This window comes from Coregonus clupeaformis, chromosome 21 (genome assembly GCF_020615455.1).
Source record: "Coregonus clupeaformis isolate EN_2021a chromosome 21, ASM2061545v1, whole genome shotgun sequence".
Lineage (NCBI taxonomy): Eukaryota > Metazoa > Chordata > Actinopteri > Salmoniformes > Salmonidae > Coregonus > Coregonus clupeaformis.
In genome coordinates this window covers 34,296,845-34,318,963 of record NC_059212.1, presented here as the reverse complement: position 1 = coordinate 34,318,963, position 22,119 = coordinate 34,296,845, and the positions used below count along the sequence as shown (strand labels likewise).

At 42.8% G+C, this 22,119-nt stretch overlaps 1 protein-coding gene across 1 annotated transcript in view; it reads right to left on the bottom strand.

Moving 5' to 3' along the window:
* Window positions 1-21,891, bottom strand: part of LOC121535309 (tensin-3-like) — a 66,697-nt gene extending 44,806 nt beyond the window's left edge. The window contains exons 1-7 of the mRNA XM_041842253.2: window positions 21,506-21,891; window positions 8,643-8,813; window positions 8,164-8,214; window positions 7,689-7,811; window positions 7,013-7,077; window positions 5,246-5,329; window positions 4,373-4,485 (exon numbers count right to left, since the gene is read on the bottom strand). Of these exons, the coding sequence (XP_041698187.2) occupies window positions 4,373-4,485; window positions 5,246-5,329; window positions 7,013-7,077; window positions 7,689-7,811; window positions 8,164-8,214; window positions 8,643-8,792 (586 nt within the window). The 5' untranslated portion in view covers window positions 8,793-8,813; window positions 21,506-21,891. The remainder of the gene's footprint in view (window positions 1-4,372; window positions 4,486-5,245; window positions 5,330-7,012; window positions 7,078-7,688; window positions 7,812-8,163; window positions 8,215-8,642; window positions 8,814-21,505) is intronic.
* Window positions 21,892-22,119: the final 228 nt, after the last annotated feature.

Here is a 22,119-nt window from a genome sequence, read left to right as displayed (position 1 = left end):
CTGTTCCCATAGGAGAACCCTTTTTGGTTCCAGGTAGAACCCTCTTTGGTTCCAGGTAGAACTCTTTTGGGTTCCATGTAGAACCCTCTGTGGAAAGGGTTCTACCTGGAACCAAAAGGGTTATACCTGGAACCAAAAGGGGTTCTCCTATGGGGACAGCCGAAGAACCCTTTTTGGTTCTTGATAGCACCTTTTTTCCTAAGAGTGTATGATTCTAAAGGAAATAAATTATGAAGTGCAACGCTGGAGAGATGAAAATTGCAGGCGTGTGTCTATCAGAACAGAGAGAGGGAGAGAGATCACTGAAAGTGAATCTCGTTCTAGTTCTGGGCCATATGTGTAGCTCCGGGAAGTGTAGCTCCGGGAAGGGTGACATATTGCATGTGACATGCCTATAGCAATACATCTAAGAAATTATTATTATTATTTATTATTATTATGTCTTCACTATTATTCTACAATGTAGAAAATAGTAAAAATAAAGAAAAACCCTTGATTGAGTGTGTCCAAACTTTTGACTGGTAGTGTACATAACACTGAGGTGGTAAGCAGTCTTCACGTTTTAGTCATTTAGCAGACGCTCTTACCCAGAACAATTTACAGTTAGTGAGTGCATACATTAGTTTTAATACTGGCCCCCCATGGGAATCAAATCCACAACCTTGGTGTTGCAAACACCATGCTCTACATCCCTGCCGGCCATTCCCTCCCCTACCCTGGGCCAACTGGATTTGAACCAGGATCTCAAGTGGCACAGCTAGCACTGCGATGCAGTGCCTTAGACCACTGCGCCACTCGGGAGGTAGCTTTAAACTGGCAAAAGTACTTCCTCCTTCGCTTAACCCACTGATTGTCAGAACTCTGATTGATTTTATTATAATTTATACATTGCAAACAGTGGCAAATATTTTTCATGCCAAGAGAGGTACTGATTCTGGCAAATGGTTGAACAAATGAACAAAACATTCCAACATTGAGAGTTGCCGGATCCTGTTCCAGCAGGATCCTTCTCAAATTAAGCATTGGTTCCATCTCAGGGAAGTCTTTGTTGTTTAAGTGAAATGTGTAAAAAATGTTTGTTTATGTGAAAAAAATGGGTGTGGATTCCCTTGAGTTTACTACAGACCATAAAGAATTTATTCTGTGGTGCGTATTTACAGTAGTCAGAGGTTTATATACACTTAGGATGGAGTCATTAAAACTCGTTTTTCAACCACTCCATACATTTCTTGTGCCTTTAAACAGCTTGGAAAATTCCAGAAAATGATATCATGGCTTTAGAAGCTTCTGATAGGCTAATTGACATCATTTGAGTCAATTGGAGGTGTATCTGTGGATGTATTTCAAGGCCTACCTTCAAACTCAGTGCCTCTTTGCCTGACATCATGGGAAAATCAAAAGAAATTAGCCAAGACCTCAGATTAAAATGTGTGGACCTCCACAAGTCTGGTTCATCCTTGGGAGCAATTTCCAAACGCTTGAAGGTACCACGTTCATCTGTACAAACAATAGTACGCAAGTATAAACACCATGGGACTACGCAGCCGTCATACCGCTCAGGAAGGAGACGCATTCTGTCTCCTAGAGATGAACGTACTTTGGTGCGAAAAGTGCAAATCAATCCCAGAACAACAGCAAAGGACCTTGTGAAGATGCTGGAGGAAACAGGTACAAATTTATCTATATCCACAGTAAAACGAGTCCTATATCGACATAACCTGAAAGGCCGCTCAGCAAGGAAGAAGCCACTGATCCAAAACCACCATAAAAAAGACAGACTACGGTTTGCAACTGCACATGGGGACAAAGATTGTACTTTTTCGAGAAATGTCCTCTGGTCTGATGAAACAAAAATAGAACTGTTTGTCCATAATGACCATTGTTATGTTTGGAGGAAAAAGGGGGTGCTTGCAAGTTGAAGAACACCATCCCAATCGTGAAGCAAGGGGGTGGCAGCATCATGCTGTGGGGGTGCTTTGCTGCAGGAGGGACTGGTGCACTTCACAAAATAGATGGCATCATGAGGAAGGAAAACTATGTGGATATATTGAAGCAACATCTCAAGACATCAGTCAGGAAGTTAAAGCTTGGTCGCAAATGGGTCTTCCAAATGGACAATGACCCCAAGCATACTTCCAAAGTTGTGGCAAAATGGCTTAAGGACAACAATGTCAAGGTATTGGAGTGGCCATCACAAAGCCCTGACCTCATAGAACATTTGTGGGCAGAACTGAAAAAGCGTGTGCGAACAAGGAGGCCTACAAACCTGACCCAGTTACACCAGCTCTGTCAGGAGGAATGGGCCAAAATTCACCCAACTTATTGTGGGAAGCTTGTGGAAGGCTACCCGAAACGTTTGACCCAAGTTAAACAATTTAAAGGCAATGCTACCAAATATTAATTGAGTGTATGTAAACTTCTGACCCACTGGAAATATGATGAAAGAAATAAAAGCTGAAATAAATAATTCTCTCTACTATTATTCTGACATTTCACATTCTTAAAATAAAGTGGTGATCCTAACTGACCTAATATAGGGAATGTATACTAGGATTAAATGTCAGGAATTGTGAAAAACTGTGTTTAAATGTATTTGGCTAAGGTGTATGTAAACTTCCGACTTCAACTTCCGACTTCAACACTACCGTTCAAAAGTTTGGGGTCACTTAGAAATGTCCTTGTTTTTGAAAGAAAATAACATTTTTTGTCCATTAAAATAACATCAAATTGATCAGAAATACAGTGTAGACATTGTTAATGTTCTAAATGGCTATTGTAGATGGAAACGGCTGATTTTCAATGGAATATCTACATAGGCGTACAGAGGCCCATTATCATTAACCCTTTTTATTTTAATTTTTTTATTTAGCAGACGCTCTTATCCAGAGCGACTTACAGTTAGTGAGTGCATACATTTTTCATACCATCAGTCCATATCTCTGACTGGCCAATAAAAAGCAAAGATTAAGATGGGCAGGCTGAGATATGGCTTTTTCTTTGCAACTCTGCCTAGAAGGTCAGCATCTCGGAGTCGCCTCTTCACTGACGTTGAGACTGGTGTTTTGCGGGTACTATTTAATGAAGCTGCCAGTTGAGGACCTGTGAGGCGCCTGTTTCTCAAAAAAGACACTCTAATGTATTTGTCCTCTTGCTCAGTTGTGCACCGGGGCCTCCCACTCCTCTTTCTATTCTGGTTAGAGCCAGTTTGCGCTGTTCTGTGAAGGGAGTAGTACACAGCGTTGTACGAGATCTTCAGTTTCTTGGCAATTTCTCGCGTGGAATAGCCTTCATTTCTCAGAACAAGAATCGACTGACGAGTTTCAGAAGAAAGTTCTTTGTTTTTGGCCATTTTGAGCCTGTAATCGAACCCACAATTGCTGATGCTCCAGATACTCAACTAGTCTAAAGAAGGCCAGTTTTATTGCTTCTTTAATCACCACAACAGTTTTCAGCTGTGCTAACATAATTGCAAAATGGTTTTCTAATGATCAATTAGCCTTTTAAAATGATCAACTTGGATTAGCAAACACAACGTGCCATTGGAACACAGGACTGATGGTTGCTGATAATGGGCCTCTGTACGCCTATGTAGATATTCCATAAAAAATCAGCCGTTTCCAGCTACAATAGCAATTTACAACATTAACAGTGTCTACACTGTATTTCTGAACAATTTGATGACAAAAAAATTGCTTTTCTTTCGAAAACAATGACATTTCTAAGTGACCCCAAACTTTTGAATGGTAGTGTATGTGCATGTGTGTGTATACATGTAATAATAATAATAAGCCATTTAGCAGACGCTTTTATCCAAAGCAACTTACAGTCATGTGTGCATACATTTTTACGTATGGGTGGTCCCAGGGAAGGAACCCACTACCCAGGCGTTACAAGCGCCATGCTCTACCAATTGAGCTACAGAGTCATGCTTCTGTCATGCAAGATCTCCCAAAAAGCCCACTTATTTCTAGATAGCCTCATAGGAATTTTATTGGTAGTTATTTGTCAGACTTCTAGCTTCTACATATGTAGGATCTTAACTTGAGCCAGTTTGCTACAGCAGGAAAATAATCCTGCATTAACACGAAATTTGAATTATTATGTGGATTATAATGAATGGACATTTTTGTAGGGGTTGATACATTTTTCGTAAGGGAAAGTCAAGTCTGAAATTTCAAAGTGGAAATAACAAACTTCAGAAGCCTTTTTAAAACTCAAATACACTACAAGTTTCAAATGTCCTGCATTGCAGGAAAGTTTTCTGCAACATAGTGATCAAATTAAGATCCTAAATCTGTATTGACTGAGTGGAAAATGTAAATGTGTATCTCCTAGTGGGCCAATAGGTGAACAAAATAGTTTTTTAAGTTACCTCCTGCAGTGTTGAAGTTGGGTATCCCATGAAGAATGATGCAATGCAGGAACAGTGGAGAGGCATTCATTTTCATCGACCCACTCAGGAGACTGTTCAGGATCCAAACATACCTGGCATTAAATAATAGATGAGATATAGTAATCCACACAATAGCTAGCTAGATGTTCCTCACTAGCTAAACTCCTCTGCATATAGGTTACAGTGGACAACAACAGATCACTTACAACCCTGACATCAATGGATGGGTCCATCCATGACAATTATAACACAGTTACTGAAGTACACATGGGAAAAGGACCGCTCTGAGATCCATTGAGCCTGTGTGTTTGTGATGGGGATATTCTTTATGAGGCGCCCACAGTGTGACTGAGTCACAGTGATTCAGTGTGATGCAGCAGGATTAGATTACACCAGGTCACCACGGGATCCCATTCTGTTTCAATTACACACAATGGCACGACTATCACAGGCCCTTTTCTATGGAAATGGACAAACAAGACCAAGACACGCAATAGGTTTTCTATTGGTTCAGGTGGGCTTGGGACCTGAACATGCCCTAGGATGGGCGAAAAGGGGTGGGTATAGATTAGCACTAACTGTAACTGTGTGTGTGTGTGTGTGTGTGTGTGTGTGTGTGTGTGTGTGTGTGTGTGTGTGTGTGTGTGTGTGTGTGTGTGTGTGTGTGTGTGTGTGTGTGTATGTGTGTGTGTGTGTGTGTGTGTGTGTGTGTGTGTGTGTGTGTGTGTGTGTGTGTGTGTAAATGGGTGGGGAGGGATGGAAAACACCTTTACCTCACCACCCTTACCACACAACGAGCATTTCCTCAATACTAGAAAGTAGATTAATATTGTGCCTGAAAAGATGCCATACCTTTTCTGAGAAGGTGTCATCAATGCTGAGACCTTGTCGTCATAGTATTTCCTCATTGCAAAGCGGTCCAGGGCCTGATCAGCACTATGAGACAGACACAGACATGGTTTAGGCTTAAACATTGACTTACCGTCCTCCTGTTTAGGCTTAAACACTGACTTACCCTACTGTTTAGGCTTAAGCACTGACAGGGTAAGCACTCCTGACAATGATGTAAGTAACCTTTAGTTAAGAGCTTTAGTTTTAAATAAGGGAACAGTGAATTAAACTGAACTGAGCGTAAGTCATCAGCCTATACCAGAGATCCTCCTGGCTGACTGAGTGGAGTTACACACAATGTAAACAAACATTAGCACATATTCAATACATATTCTGTTTCTCTCTGACACGTACTCACGCACACACACACACAAACGTGAGTGTGCACACACTGACAGCGATGAAGAGAGAAAGTAACCAGAGAGACAAGGGATTCCAGCAGAGAGGAAGACAATGCAGAGTAAACACAGAGGAGAGGAGAAAGAGGCCAGGGTGTGTACACAGTTACTGCTATACCAACAGGCCTAAAACCAACAGGCACTGGAGGATTTTCACTAGAGGTCTCTCTCTCCCTCTTTTTCTCTCTTCCTCAATTGTCTCTCCATCTCTCTCCCCCTCCCACCATATACCTCCCTCTAAATCTCCCCGCCTCTCCTCTTCTTCCCTCTCACTTTCTTTCCTTTCCTCACTGTCCTCAATCTTTTTCTGTTCTCCTCTCTCTCTTTTCTCCCCCATTTTACATTTTAGTCATTTAGCAGACGCTCTTATCCAGAGCGACTTACAGTTAGTGAGTGCATACATTTTCATACTGGCCCCCCATGGGAAACGAACCCACAACCCTGGCATTGCAAGTGCCATGCTCTACCAACTGAGCTACAGGGGACCCCCTTTCCTCTCTCTCAGTCTCTCTCTCCCCTTTCTCTCTCCCACGTTGATTGGCCTGCCCCAGCCTGGCCTGGGCCAACGTGTACTCATATCACATGGGGGCTGTGCGCAGAAAGGATCTCCATAAGCGCATAAGACAAGACACACACAAACACACACAGCACTTCCCTTCACCTTATAAACCACTTTCTCTCTAAATGTTTGAAGTCAGTTCTTGACTTTAGGGATTAGCTGAGTTGCAGCTGCTCTGAATATCCTTTCAGAGTGTCAATGACTTTCATCTTTGTTTGTGTAACTTTTTCCACTTAGAGGAACTGCATGTGCTTGAGGGGAAATTATTCTGAACTCAAGTGCCTTACTGAAACTCATATTTAATTGCTAAATTCATCTCCAGGTCCATTCAGGGAAAATTACATTGACCTTTGTGATAAAGGGCAGTTTCTGTCACAACCTGTTATCATGACTGTCTAGTATTGTCTATGTTGATTTAGAGTGTGTAATTCTGTAAACGTGACTCATAACTTGTGGCTTGCCTTTGATCCCACAACCATAACTATTGATTGTTGGACTCACGTTCTGAATCACTGTGGAATTCAGTGAAAGGGCTGAGTGGGCCGGAAGTAGTCAGAGTGAAATAGATTATCTTTGTTTATATTTATCTGAGACATTTGAGTTGGAGTTGACAAGGATCTGAGTTTGGACCCAAACATTCAATCAGTGCTACTCACTCTCTCCTGAGGTCAGATATTTTGGTTAGAGTGAACTCACATTTCACAGTGCTAAACCTCAATAAATTAAAAGATGGATAAAAAGCCATGAGATGCCATTGGTTGCAGCAGCTACCTGGCAGATATGTCGGTGAAATGCACAAACGATGAGATGACCACTCCAATTCTGCTTTTCCCACCCTGAAATACAAGACAGAGACAAGATGTCAAAATAATTCATCTTTGTGTGCCAATGCTTAGGTGTAATCAATTGCAACAGTAACAGGTAGTGTTATTGAATTATAAATAAACAAATAAACAACACTTATTTTTTCAGCTCCTGGAACAATTACCATGACCCCACCCGCCAACCGGAAGTACCTCCGGCTGAATGTTCCCTGTGTTGGAATGGTGTGGGCATACCCCAACTACAGAATGGTGTGGGCGTATACCGGTCATTAAAAATATTCATGCGAGTACACCGCTGACTGGCCAGCTCATCCTTCTCAGGAGGATGACATCATCCTCTATGAGTAAATATAAATACTTTTTTTTAATGGTCTGTTTGAGATAAGATTGAGGTGGAGTTTTTGAGGTGTTATTTTCTCAAATGTATGCTTTGGCCAAAAATACAAGTAGAAGATGAGTCAACAACATTATTTGGGTATGAGTTAACAGAATAAATAAAAAATGTAAGTGAGATTTTTTTTACTGGACAGTGACTTTATATAATAAGGTGAAACAAGTGATCTTTGGCCAGAAGACGAGAACTGAGAGATGATGAGAGGGTGATAACAGAGTAATGATGATACCCTGCAGTGTATGACCACCACGTGTAGAGGGTCAGCATTGAGCCAGCCTTCCATGGCCTTACAGATGGTACAGATCTTATCCAGAGGAGGGGCATGCAGGTCAGGCCAGCCGGTGTCCAGAGTCTGCAAGAACAAGGTAAATCACACACACACACACACACACACATACACTTTGTTATAGATATTTCTCATCTACACAATCTCTATACAACCTATACTATCTATTTAGCGTGTGCAGAGTCTCCAGAAATCCTAGAGACAGCCTTTCTAAATCAAAGGGTTATCTAGTGATACAGTTGTTCAAGCAGATACGGTTGAGATCCATGTTGTCACTGATATTCATTGATTTAGCTATGGCAAATACAGCCGAGTCATTCTGCAGCTTGTTGATACCTGTATCTCTTCGGCACCTCGTGTCTTGCCCTATGTTTTGTTTATGTTGCACATTCTGAAAAAGACAGTATGGTTGCTTTACCTTAGTGTTCATTTTAGAGAGATCATGTCTCTTCTCCGACAGGTTGATAATCTAGAAAGGAAAAAGACATGTACGCATGAATACATACTTTTATGTTGCAATTCAATTATATGCCTTTTATAACTATCTTAAAATGTAACTATTTCAACCGTTTTCACTTCCTCTTTCCCATATGAACTAAAGAAGGCTTCACACTAAATGGTCGTGCTGAGGTTAAAGTAGGCTATAGTCCTGTCTTCATCACTTCTCTAGAAACCACAAAATATGTCAGTGAGACAATGACACAGGGTGAATAACAGTCACACTTTAAACTTGACCAAATCAAAGATAAACTTTAATGATCTCACTCTAATAGAAATCTGATGTCAGCCACAAGATGTCAGATAGGACAGAAAGGACTAGGTATCTCAATAGTCTATGCACTACAAGTGAGATGAAGAATGGTGTGAGACACATGGATGAGAGTAGTGCTAACTGACCAAGTAGTTATCAGCATGCTTGGACTTGAGCATCCTTGTGACATCCTTCAGGTTGTGGAGGTAGATCTCTTCTGAGCATGTCCGGGGGAAGGACACGGCGATGATGCGCTCAGTCACGTAGGTTAGGTCAAGTTCGTATCCCTCATCCATCCTCACATCTGGGTCTTTTTCCTGTTAGGAGGGAGAGAGAGAGAGAGAGAGAGAGAGAGAGAGAGAGAGAGAGAGAGAGAGAGAGAGAGAGAGAGAGAGAGAGAGAGAGAGAGAGAGAGAGAGATGCCTCAGGCCCTACAACACACTTTCCTCTGCCCATTGACAGTATGCATGTTTTCACTCAAGTCAATGTTTGATGAGCAAAGTCCTTGGTGTCAGCCATTGTGCTCGGCCACCCCACTGACACCTTTACAATAGGAACACAGGCCTACTGTAGGTTGTATGACAAAGAAGGATGTCTGTTTACATTTAACTGTCTGTCTGCACAGGTGCCACACTGACTGCCATTATGCCTCATGGTAGGTTACTGTAGATGATGATGAAACACTATTTCCACTTCTATGTTCACTTTAGGTGTATTCCTAATTTCCATTTACTCCATTTAAAAAGTAACTGCTTTTAAATATGTAAACAAGGAAATAGTCACCAACTGATCATGCTCAAGTTAGCACAGTAAAAACAAGATAGACAGCAACAATGAAATTTAAAAAACTCTGAAAACTCTGTTGTATTCCAGTTGGAACCAGTCGTGTGCTGTGTAGCCCTAAAATATGGCGTGTTCCTGTGACCTCATGGTCATGAACTTCCTGTGTAGCTGCTGGGGAGAGAGAAAGAGAGCGAGAGAGAGAGGCTTCCCCCACTCATCCACACATCTCTTATCTATCCATCTGTGATCTGTGTTTTGGCCTAGTGCTCTATCTTGCCTGTCAGCTGGGAAATAGGGAAGTGATTCTTTAAACAACAGGCAGGCAGTTAACTGACGCCCATATAAAGATAATCCATCCAAAATACCACAATACAAATCCCAGCGTGAATTCTTCTAGGAATCATTTTCACATCAGAATCATGTTCTATTTCTAGGTCATTCTATCAGTTTTATAATCTCACTAACAACGAGAATCAAAATAAGGAATCAAACCGAGTAAAGTTTCATAAGTTCACAACATGCTCACAACAGTATTGATTTCACGTTAGTTACCACACAGGGATAGCTTTGGCATGGCTGTGTAGAGATAGAATTACGAAACAACAAAACTCTCAATATCTGTATGTCAGTCTATTGCATGCCTGTCCTCTATCTAATCTAGACCAACACGATGACCAGCTTGGAAAGAAATTCTAACACCACACACTCCCTACGGCAAAGGGAGTGAATCAAAATGTTGTGTTTCTGTCGGGTCACCTGATTGTTTGTTGTGATTAACAGTGAAAAGGCCTGCATGTGCCTGTTAATTAAGTCTGAAGTGACTGCAGGCTAAAATCAAACACTTTGAAGGACTCCGGAGAAAGGGGCCAGGGCCGTAAAACCAGGGGGCCGTGGCCTACTGCACCCAGGGGCTTAAACCACCCCTCAGGGAACAATGAATCAGGGCTATGTGTGTGTGTGTGTGTGTGTGTGTGGGTGTATGAGAGAGGGTCATTGCTAGGGGTGTAGTGGGGTGGGGGTAAAATAGTGTGTGTGTGTGTGTGTGAAGGGGGTGTCACAAGGGTCTGCAGTTAGTGCTAATAGTAGGGTATGTCCATTTTCCCCGGGAGCTGCAGGAAAAACTGTCTACCAATGAGAAATGTATGAAAAGGTCGAACGGCCAACACTTGTGGGTTGTGTTTTCAGTGGCGGTGGGGACTAGGTGAGAGGGAGGCTGGACTGGACTGTGTTTTAGAAAGTGTCAGAGCATAGTACCAGAGAGAGGAGAGGGGTTCTGGTAACCACCAGTACTTAACCTCTGAATGACACGAAGGTGTTAGGGAACAGCTCCTGAACAGCTTCAATCCCCAAGCCATAAGATTGCTAAATAGCGATACAAAATGGCTACGAGTTGACCCTTGTATTGTATATATTTTTTTGCGCTGTCTTTATGCACACTCAAAGGACTCTACACACTCACGCACACTGACACTCCAACACACACACACTTAAACACACACCCAAACACATGCAAACACACTCCAACACACACACACACACTTCATTTGCTCACACACATAACATGCACACACATTTATACTGACTCTACACAGACACACAGAGACACACACACACACACAAACACACACACACTCCCATACAATCATCATATACAGTTGAAGTCGTAGGTTTACATACACTTAGGTTGGAGTCATTCAAACTCGTTTTTCAACCACTCCACAAATTTATTGTTAACAAACTATAGTTTTGGCAAGTCGGTTAGAACATCTACTTTGTGCATGACACAAGTAATTTTTCCAACAATTGTTAACAGACAGATTATTTCACTTATAATTCATTGTATCACAATTCCAGTGGGTCAGAAGTTTACATACACTAAGTTGACTGTGCCTTTAAACAGCTTGGAAAATTCCAGAAAATGATGTCATGGCTTTAGAAGATTCTGATAGGCTAATTGACATAATATGAGTCAATTGGAGGTGTACCTGTGGATGTATTTCAAGGCCTACCTTCAAACTCAGTGCCTCTTTGCCTAACTGTATGGGAGAATCAAAAGAAATCAGCCAAGACCTCAGAAAATAAATTGTAGACCTCCACAAGTCTGGTTCATCCTTGGGAGCAATTTCCAAACGCCTGAAAGTACCACGTTCATCTGTACAAACAACAGTACGCAAGTATAAACACCATGGGACCACGTAGCCATCATACCGCTCAGGAAGGAGACGCGTTCTGTCTCCTAGAGATGAACGTACTTTGGTGCGAAAAGTGCAAATCAATCCCAGAACAACAGCAAAGGACCTTGTGAAGATGCTGGAGGAAACAGGTACAAAATTATCTATTTCCACAGTAAAACGAGTCCTATATCGACATAACCTGAAAGGCCGCTCAGCAAGGAAGAAGCCACTGATCCAAAACCGCCATAAAAAAGCTAGACTACGGTTTGCAACTGCACATGGGGATAAAGATTGTACTTTTTGGAGAAATGTCCTCTGGTCTGATGAAACAAAGATAAAACTGTTTGGCCATAATGACCATCGTAATGTTTGGAGGAAAAAGTGGGCGGCTTGCAAGCCGAAGAACACCATCCCAACCGTGAAGCAAGGGGGTGGCAGCATCATGCTGTGGGGGTGCTTTGCTGCAGGAGGGACTGGTGTGCTTCACAAAATAGATGGCATCATGAGGAAGGAAAATTATGTTGATATATTGAAGCAACATCTCAAGACATCAGTCAGGAAATTAAAGCTTGTTCGCAAATGGGTCTTCCAAAAGGACAATGACCCCAAGCATACTTCCAAAGTTGTGGAAAAATGACTTAAGGACAACAAAGTCAAGGTATTGGAGTGGCCATCACAAAGCTCTGACCTCAATCCTATAGAACATTTGTGGGCAGATCTGAAAAAGCGTGTGTGAGCAAGGAGGCCTACAAACCTGACTCAGTTACACCAACTCTGTCAGGAGGAATGGGCCAAAATTCACCCAACTTATTGTGGGAAGCTTGTGGAAGGCTACCCGAAACGTTTGACCCAAGTTAAACAATTTAAAGGCAATGCTAGCAAATACTAATTGAGTGTATGCAAATTTCTGACCCACTGGGAATGTTATGAAATAAATAAAAGCTGAAATAAATCATTCTCTCTACTATTATTCTGACATTTCACATTCTTAAAATAAAGTGGTGATCCTAACTGACCTAAGACAGGGAATTTTTACTAGGATTAAATGTCAGGAATTGTGAAAAACTGAGTTTAAATGTATTTGGCTAAGGTGTATGTAAACTTCCGACTTCAACTGTACACTGCTGCTACTCTGTTTATCTTATATCCTGATGCCTAGTCACCTTACCCCTATGCATACAGTACTGTACCTACCTCTATCACTCCAGTATCCCTGCACATTGTAAATATGGTATTGGAACTGACCCTGTATATTTCTCGTGTGTTATTGTTCTACCTTATGTTATTTTTGGTACTATATTGATATTGATTACTTTATTGTTGGGTTTAAAGCTTGCAAGAAAGTCATTTCACTGTACTTAATAAAGTTATTCAAAACGCTGAGGTTAAAGTCTGTTTGAGGTTAAAGTCTGTTTGAGGTTAAAGTCTGTGTTTGATAGTCGGCCCTTGCTAAGGTATTTGATAGAATCAATGTGAGCAAAGTCTTCCTCATCTCATGAAGCTCTATGGAGGGTAGTCCTGCATTATATTGACGTTTAATTATTTTATAAAGACTATCCTACTTTTATTCAATTGAGATGTTTTCATTTCCAAAATGCAGTCTATTAGATACATCAACACATATTTCAGAGTATACCTGATGACAAATCTACATTCCAATGTGAGCACAGACATGTGAAAGAAGTTAGGGAAACCCACTACTGTATTTCATGTAATCCTAAAACTCCATAATTTTATACTCAATCACATATCAATAAATAAATGATAAATAATCCAGACACACGCTACACTGCTGTAGTTCTTTTCAACTAGGCCCCTCTCTCCCATAGTCCCATTCTGTCTCTCATCAGTCACGTCAGGAAAACAGCAGCGACTTGCCCCAGCACGCACTACAGATCATTGCACTTTAATTTACATGGAGTGCTTTTGTTCCTGGTTCAGGGCATGGCGCTCGGCCACAAAGGCACAACACAACAACCATCCCAGGCAGCCGAGCTAAGGATCTTAAAGCACAGCCCACCCATGGCACAATGACTGGGAGTAGACTGTAGAGTAATGGTGGATGAGAAGGCGTAGGCCTAAGCTAAGCACAGTGGTGTTTGAAAAGTAAGTTGCCAGCAGCAAGCTCCATAGAGAACAAGCTGAAACAGGTATACTAGTGTAGGTAAGGATTCTAGGGATTTAGGTGTGTCTACTCTGGAACTCCTAGCTGACACAGCCCCTGGAGGTATGGGTAAATGCTGGCTGGGCTGTGGTGCGTGGGCGCTGTCAGCAGGGCTTAGATGTATATAGATCACTCAGCACTGTGAGGCCTGGGACTGTGTATCAATAGTCTCCAATGGTTTCCTTTCTTTCAGTCATTATGAAGGAGAGGTCTGAGGCGAAGAGAGGTGCCACCTCAGAGTATTGATACCCAGCCCTGATCTGTCCTGGCAACCACACCTCTCACCTGGCTGTAGTTGACATTGCATGGAATTATCCATCTTAAACTGCATGGGAGGTAACAGAGGAAACACTGAGCGCTGTTGACATGCTGGGGATAAAATCCACCAACTAGTAATCAATATTGGTCAGCCTCGGAGGATGGAAATGTGGCCCAATCATGTGAACAGTGATATCATAGTTGTTTTCATTTTGTAGCACATTGTGGTGACAACAGTTGCCAAAAACCCAGCATTCTGGCCTGTCACAAATAATAAAGTCATCCAATTGGGATCATAGGGTTGGACGGCAGCAACAAAGTCCAATTAAGACGTCCACGTTTTTTTTGTATGTTATTAGTCCGGTTGCTACACGTCTTCAGAATCCTCGGTTACATTTTCCATGAAAGGCACATTGTGGTGATCATGATGGAGTGGAGACTGTGTGTATGTGTGACTGTGAGAGTGATTCGTTTAAAAACAAGATATATGGAGGGAAATGGAAAATAAGCATTACATAAAATTCAAGAGAAGTGAAACAAGCAAAAACTATGGCTGTTGAAGGAAGGGGAAAACAGAGAGAGGGAGTCCTTCGTGTAGAAGGAAAAGGAGCAGCACATGAAACAGCTTAAGGTGAGGGAAGCAGTATAATCCATTAAATACAATGTCTAAAACCACGCGGAGAGGATAAAACTCACTCTGCAGCCGTAAAGTCCACAGTGCTTACTACGACAGCTGGCCATCTTTAGAAGTCCTAATCATTGTTTTATTTGTTAATTTAATTCATATATCCTGATTTACCAAGCAGGTACTATTTCACCAGCAGTGTCTGGCCAGAAACCAGACCAATAACTATCATAATAGCCATGTCTTATTAAATTAGGCATATTTCAATGGACCAATAGATCAGTCAATAGATAGGGGAGGTTTTGAAACAGGGAAAGAATGTAGTGAACAAAGTACATGATTTAAAGATCAATGGGACAGTAGTTGGCAACAAATAGGCCCCGTCTACTCAATAATTTGACTGCTCAGGCGTAGCCAAAATTCATGATGAATGTAGGTTCACCACACTATTATTTTCTTAGGTTATATTGGCCACATGCGATGGCCAACAATCACCCCATGGCTGGCTTGTGGCAAGTTCCATTCCTTGACTCAAAACATCAAATTTAGAAGTGCTCCTATTGGCTGGCCTTGGTTCATGATTGACAGTTTGTGGCAGTGCAGTCCATTATTGGGTTAGTTGAAAATTCACCATGGTCACATTAAACCAAAATATATTCCAGTGGTGAAAAGGAGAGCAGATTTCCATCAACTTAACACTCCACAAATGAAACCTCCCAGTTCTCTCTTAACAAAACATTGCCAAAACCCAAATCTATGGTCAATAAAGTACAAAGTCAGCCTCCCCAGTTGATATGGTATAAACAAGTCGAACGTGCCATACTTCCATTTAAAAAAAGGAATAGTGGAATGAAGGATGAAAGCTAAGGAAACAAAATGTGATATTTCTGCAAGGGAGGATATGGCTCAGTACAGCCCAGCATGGGAGGACTTGGCTGTACTGTGGACCAATGTAAAAACCCGCCACATGGAGCCTACTGTCTCTCTGGGAGTCAGTGCGCTTGGCCCGGCAGCCAGGGACACATTAATGATCTTCTAAGATGTTTGTCTTCGACCCTCAGCCACACCAAACATGTTTTTTATCACTTCAGGAAGTATTGCTGCTTATGGGGAGACTGTTAAGGTGGAATGTTTTTTAATAGGCCCTTGTCATATGTCATTTGCAACCCGTCATTTCACCTTTTAGTACTAGTAGGATCTCCACTGGCTTTGGGGCACAGAGGTAAGGCCTCTGTGAACTAGCATATGAGTTCAATGGGGTATTGGAATTATTATATTGTTTCCAATGTTGTCTTTGTGCTTTGTGTCTTTCTGGTCCAACTCCATTTTATAGGGAGCGAATGGCACAATATGGAAGGTTGGAATAGCTGCGCCTATGCTATATCTTTATGCTATTTGCCTCATAATTTGCCTTTATGTTATTGGCTCCCGAGTGGTGCAGTGGTCTAAGGCACTGCATCTCAGTGCTAGAGGTGTCACTACAGACCCTGGTTCAATTCCAGGCTGTATCACAATCCGGCTGTGATTGGGAGTCACATAGGGCGTCGCACAATTAGCCCAGTGTTGTTCGGGCTAGGCGGTCATTGTAAATAAGAATTTGTTCTTAACTGACTTGCCTGCTTAAATAAATAAAACATATGCTATTTGCCTCATGACTCCTGTGTGCATTGTTGACTTTGACCTTGCTTGTTTACCTGCCCATGGGACAGACTAGGTTTGTTCCCACACTCGGCTCTCTCTCTATTGGTTACACGGTCTCTTGGACTCCCATCCTATTCTACCCACCTCTCGCTGGCTCTGTATTCATGTTACCTGATGAAATTGCTGTACAATATGATCTTGTTGCCATCTGATGCACATTCAAATGTAAAAAAAAATCTACACTGCAGAGCTCTCCCTGTCCTCAGCCGTGCCCTGTTTGTATTACTGCTGATGATATCTGGAAATGTGCATGTACACCCTGGCCCATCTACTGTTGCTAGCCCCAATTCTGACTTGTGCTCTGATATCTGCTTCACTGATTTCTGCTCTTGTAAAAGCCTGGGCTTTCTGCATGTTAACACAAGAATCGTATTACATAAAATGTATCAATTGAAAGTGTGGGTTCACAGCTTGAATCCAGATGTGTGTTGGTCATTACTGAGACTTGGTTAAGAAAGAGTGTTTTGAACACTGATGTTAACCTTTCTGGTTATGACCTTTTTCAGCAAGACAGATCTTCCAAAGGTGGTGGAGTAGCAATCTTTACCAAGGAACACCTTCAGTGCTCGGTTGTCTCCATCAAGTCTGTCCCCAAACAATTTGATTTGCTGGTTTTAAGTATTACACTTTCAAATAGCTCTTTGTTGACTGTTGCTGGGTGTTATCGTCCACCATCAGCACTGGCCTGTACCCTACCTGCCCTAAGCTCTCTTCTGGCCCCTTACACTAAGTCTGAATTTGTCCTGCTAGGTGTCCAAAACTGGGACATGCTTAAACCACCTGACCTAAAGCAATGGGACTCCCTAAATCTTTCTCAGAATATTACCAATCCCACAAGGTATGACTCCAAACACCCAGAAAATGCTTCTCTCCTTGATGTTATCCTCACAAATAATCCTGATAGGTATCAGTCTGGTGTTTTCTGTAATGCCCTTAGTGATCACTGTTTTACAGCCTATGTTCGTAATGGCTACTCAGTGAAACGACCTGTTCTGATTTGTCATAGACACTTGCTAAAAAACTTTAATGTGCAAGCCTTCCTTCATGACCTGGCCTCTGTAAATTGGTATAGAATCAGCTTGATCCCCTCTGTCGAAGACAGACCTTCTTTTTTGATATTTTCAGTGTTATTGTTAACAAACAAGTCCCCATAAAGAAAATGAGAATGAAAAACAGGTTCGACCCCTGGTTCGACCATGATCTGGCAGAGTTACTAGAGCTCAAGAATTCCATTTGTTGAAAGGCTCGGCACACGCTTACTCAGGCTGACTGGCTCTCGTTCAGCCAAATGAGAAATAAGTGCACTCAGGCTATCCGGAAGGCTAAAGCTAGTTACTTTAAGGAGCAGTTCTCTCTCTGTGGGTCTAACCCCAAGAAGTTCTGGAAAACAGTTAAAGACCTGGAGAATAAACCCTCCTCCTCACAGCTGCCCATGTCCCTTAATGTTGATGATGTGGTTGTTACTGACAAAGAGCACATGGCCGAGCTCTTTAATCACCACTTCATTAAGTCAGGATTCCTATTTGACTCAGCCATGCCTCCTTGTCCATCCAACATTTCCTCATCTCCCAGCCCTTCTAATGCGACTAGCCCCGATGCTCCTCCCTTTTTTCCCCCTGCCCCGCTACAAAGTTTCTCCCTGCAGGCGGTCACGGAATCCGAGGTGCTAAAGGAGCTCCTTAAACTTGACACCAAAAAAACATCTGGGTCAGATGGTTTAGACTCTTTCTCCTTTAAGGTTGCAGCCCCTATCATCGCCAAGCCTGTCACTGACCTTTTTAACTTGTCTCTCCTCTCTGGGGAGGTTCCCATTGCTTGGAAGGCAGCCACGGTGCATCCTTTATTTAAAGGGGGAGATCAAGCTGATCCTAACTGTTATAGGCCAATTTCTATTTTGCCCTGTTTATCAAAAGTGTTGTAAAAACGTGTCAATATTCAGCTGACTGACTTTCTTGATGTCTATAGTATTCTCTCTGGTATGGAATCTGGTTTCCGCTCATGTTATGGATGTGTCACTGCAACCTTAAAGGTCCTAAATGATGTCACCATTGCAATTGATTCTAAGCAATGTTGTGCTACTATGTTTATTGACTTGGCCAAAGCTTTTGATACGGTAGACCATTCCATCCTTGTCGGCTGGCTAAGGAGTATTGGTGTCTCTGAGGGGTCTTTGGTCTGGTTTGCTAACTACCTCTCTCAAAGAATGCAGTGTATACAGTCAGAACATCTGCTATCTCAGCCACTGCCTGTCACCAAGGGAGTATCCCAAGGCTCGATCCTAGGCCCCACGCTCTTCTCAATTTACATCAACAATATAGCTCAGGCAGTAGGAAACTCTCTCATCTATTTATATGCAGATGATACAGTCTTATACTCAGCTGGCCCATCCCCGGATTTTGTGTTAAAGGCTCTACAACAAAGATTTCTTAGTGTCCAACAAGCTTTCTCTGCCCTTAACCTTGTTCTGAAAACCTCCAAAACTAAGGTCATGTGGTTTGGTAAGAAGAATGCTCCTCTCCCACTGGTGTGATTACTACCTCTGAGGGTTTGGAACTTGAGGTAGTCACCTCATACAAGTACTTGGGAGTATGGCTAGGCTAAGCTGCAGGCTAAGGTTAAATCTAGGCTTGGTTTCCTATATCGTAATCACTCCCCAGCTGCCAAACTAACCCTGATTCAGATGACCATCCTATCCATGCTAGATTACGGAGACGTAATTTATAGATTGGCAGGTAAGGGTGCTCTCGAGCGGCTAGATGTTCTTTATTATTCGGCCATCAGATGTGCCACCAATGCTCCTTATAGGACACATCACTGCACTCTATACTCCTCTGTAAACTGGTCATCTCTGTATACCCGTCGCAAAACCCACTGGTTGATGCTTATTTACAAAACCCTCTTAAGCCTCACTCCCCCATATCTGAGATACCTACTGCAGCCCTTATCCTCCACATACAACACCGTTCTGCCAGTCACATTCTGTTAAAGGTCCCCAAAGCACACACATCCCTGGGTTGCTCCTCTTTCCAGTTCGCTGCAGCTAGCGACTGGAACGAGCTGCAAAAAACACTCAAATTGGACAGTTTTATCTCCATCTCTTCATTCAAAGTCTCAATCATGGACACTCTAACTGACAGTTGTGGCTGCGTCGCGTGATGTATTGTTGTCTCTACCTTCTTGCCCTTTGTCTTGTTGTATGTGCCCAATAATGTTTGTACCATGTCTTGTGCTGCTACCATGTTGTGCTGCTGCCATGTTGTTTTCATGTTGGGTCGCTACCTTGATGTGTTGTCGTGTTGTTCTTTGCTTGTGGTGCAGTACATCACTTCTCCGTGCTACGGCTAGTTTGCAGAGACTGTGGGCTTCTGAAGGTATTTAGCATTAAAATCTGGACACCATTTAATAACCCACCCTAATTCTCATCAGTCACTCAGACAGAGCACCATGCATGCACTCATACTTGGCATGAACAGAAAGCAGCAGCAGCACACTTTAAACAGTCAGGGGGGATAACATCTCCCACCATGACATAACAGGCTGGATGGATGAAGTGGCTTTGGAGAGAAGAGAAGAGGCCATAGTTTGTTCTGCCTGTTTCCTGTCTCGCTCGATGCGTTTACACTGTGGCTTTGACGCCCATTCAACACCGAAGGGCCAAAATAAACAAAACCGTGGAATCTGTAGGAAAAAAAGCAGCAGGAGGTGGAACTGGAGAAAAGGGGATATTTTTATGCCGTTTATTTAGCGACTCTGGAACTCAAACATATAGTTGTCTCTCATTTTCACAGGATATTTTGAAGGGAAATAAAAGAGAGCTGCTTCCCTGCCTTTGGGTGAATCTGTGTGCAGCAGCAGCACCCACCAGGCTCCTAAAGCACCACCTAATTACCACCTTCGTTCCCAAGGTCATAGAGGAATGCGTTCCAAAATGGATTATGCTCCCGTTTTCTCTCTCTCTCGGTCTCCCTCTCTTTAGCTCTCTCTCTCCCTCTCTCCCTCTCTTCACTCTGGCTAATGGCTTACATATGTGTGCTGTGTGGCTAGCTGCTCCTTTCTGTGACACTATACTGCCCCAGCAGCCCTCAGCCCTACAGTCAGTCCCTGCCCGGTGAAAAACAGAATGCCTTTTTCTTCTTAGCTTACTGTACACACACACCAGCCTTCTGCCAACCCACCTGTCCAAACCACATTATCAGGGTCCTATCCATCCGTCTCTCACCCAGCTCTTTGTAATCTATCTTTTATCAAAGGAGAGAGAGAGACAGAGAAGAGAATTGAACTCCCATGTTTTCTGTGTTCTTTCTACGCTTGTCTCACAGCTCCTATCTGATAGTTAACACTATCTGTATGTGTGTGTTCATACAGTAGAGCTTTTCTTCTATTTGTTTTAGAGATAGATAGCTACAGGAAGGTGGAAATACAGGTGTGTGTGTCTGGATCCAGACTTTAAGGAGAGAAAGGGAGATATCTAGACAGGTAAGGAGGAGGGTGTGGCCAATGTGAGGTAAGAGGGACTCTTGTACATGTCATCGACAATGGCTGCCTGAAAAGCGCAGCCCTGAGGCCTGGAATACCACACAGCAGCTGTGGCTTGAAGAGTACGTATATCTCTCTTTCTCTTTCCATCTTGTTCTTCCTCCCAGCAGACCAGCCATTCAATAAATTAAGTAAAAATTTAAATGAAAAAAATGCTGCAGACTCATTGAGGACTATGCTAGCTCTGGAATGGCCCTATATGTTTCACATTATAAAGGTCTCCAGCACAGCAAAGCTCCAAACATCATCGAGTACCAAACTAATGCAAAAGAAAGCTCAACCAGTACGACATTCACAGTGGTGCGATTCTCTAACTGTGTGAAAAGCTGCAGCCAAAGCTTGATGAGGAGATCATGGTTTTTAATTAACAACACTCACTGTATCATTCAAAGAAATCACAACCACACTGCTCGTTGAGTTTGAATGACCCCCTTCTCTCTCTTCAGAAATCTGCCTGGTCCCCCACCTCACTGCTGACACACATACACACACACACACACACACACTGACACACACACACACACACACACACACACTGACACACACACACACACAAGTAGGGCACAGAGCCAAAGTAAATAAAGACTAAGCAATGCCCCCATTTTACATTTTGAATCAATTCCATTGAATGAAATGTGGCTGAACCACAGGATAAAGAGAGAAGCATTGAAAACTACTTCAGAACTGCTTTGAAGTACTAGCACAACACTAAAACCAGCTCCCCTGCAAGTAAAACACTACAAACTACTTAAAAACTCCAAACCTTACCGTTTCAAAACTGAAAATAGGAACTTTTAAATCCTTTGAAATCCCTTGTCAGTCAGGAGGGCGATAAAGTCCAGGCAAAGAAGAGAAGAGAAGAAGAGGTTTAGTTTAGGTCTCAGCCCGTCACACAGGCTTAGAGGAGGCTGACTGGCTCATTCTCCTGTGCTGGAATGTGGTTGCAGGGTGATCAGAGGCACTTCTGTGAGCTCACTTTGTCCCGGCTTTGCTGCCCCCACTGCTGCTTCCTCACAGGCTGTTGCAGCTGACTCCTACTACTGGCTGTTGGCTTCTGTTGGCCGCGTTAAAATGGAAGCCCGCTCTGTTCCTGAACTGCTGCTCTGCTCCACTCAACCCCCAACACACTTCCTCCAGTCAGTGAAGGCTGGTAGGCGCTGCTGCCGCCACAAGTCCTGGCATGGGATAGTCCTCCCACTGTGGTTGGGCTGGGCCTGCCTCCCTCCCTGATCCCTCCCTCCCTCTTCCACTCTCCCTCCCTTTCCATCCACTCCACCTCTCTCTCACTCACACACACACATTGTCATGCTGCCTCATGTCTGCTTCAGCTTTTGCCAGAGCTGGCCAGTGGACGGACATACACCCATACACACATACACACG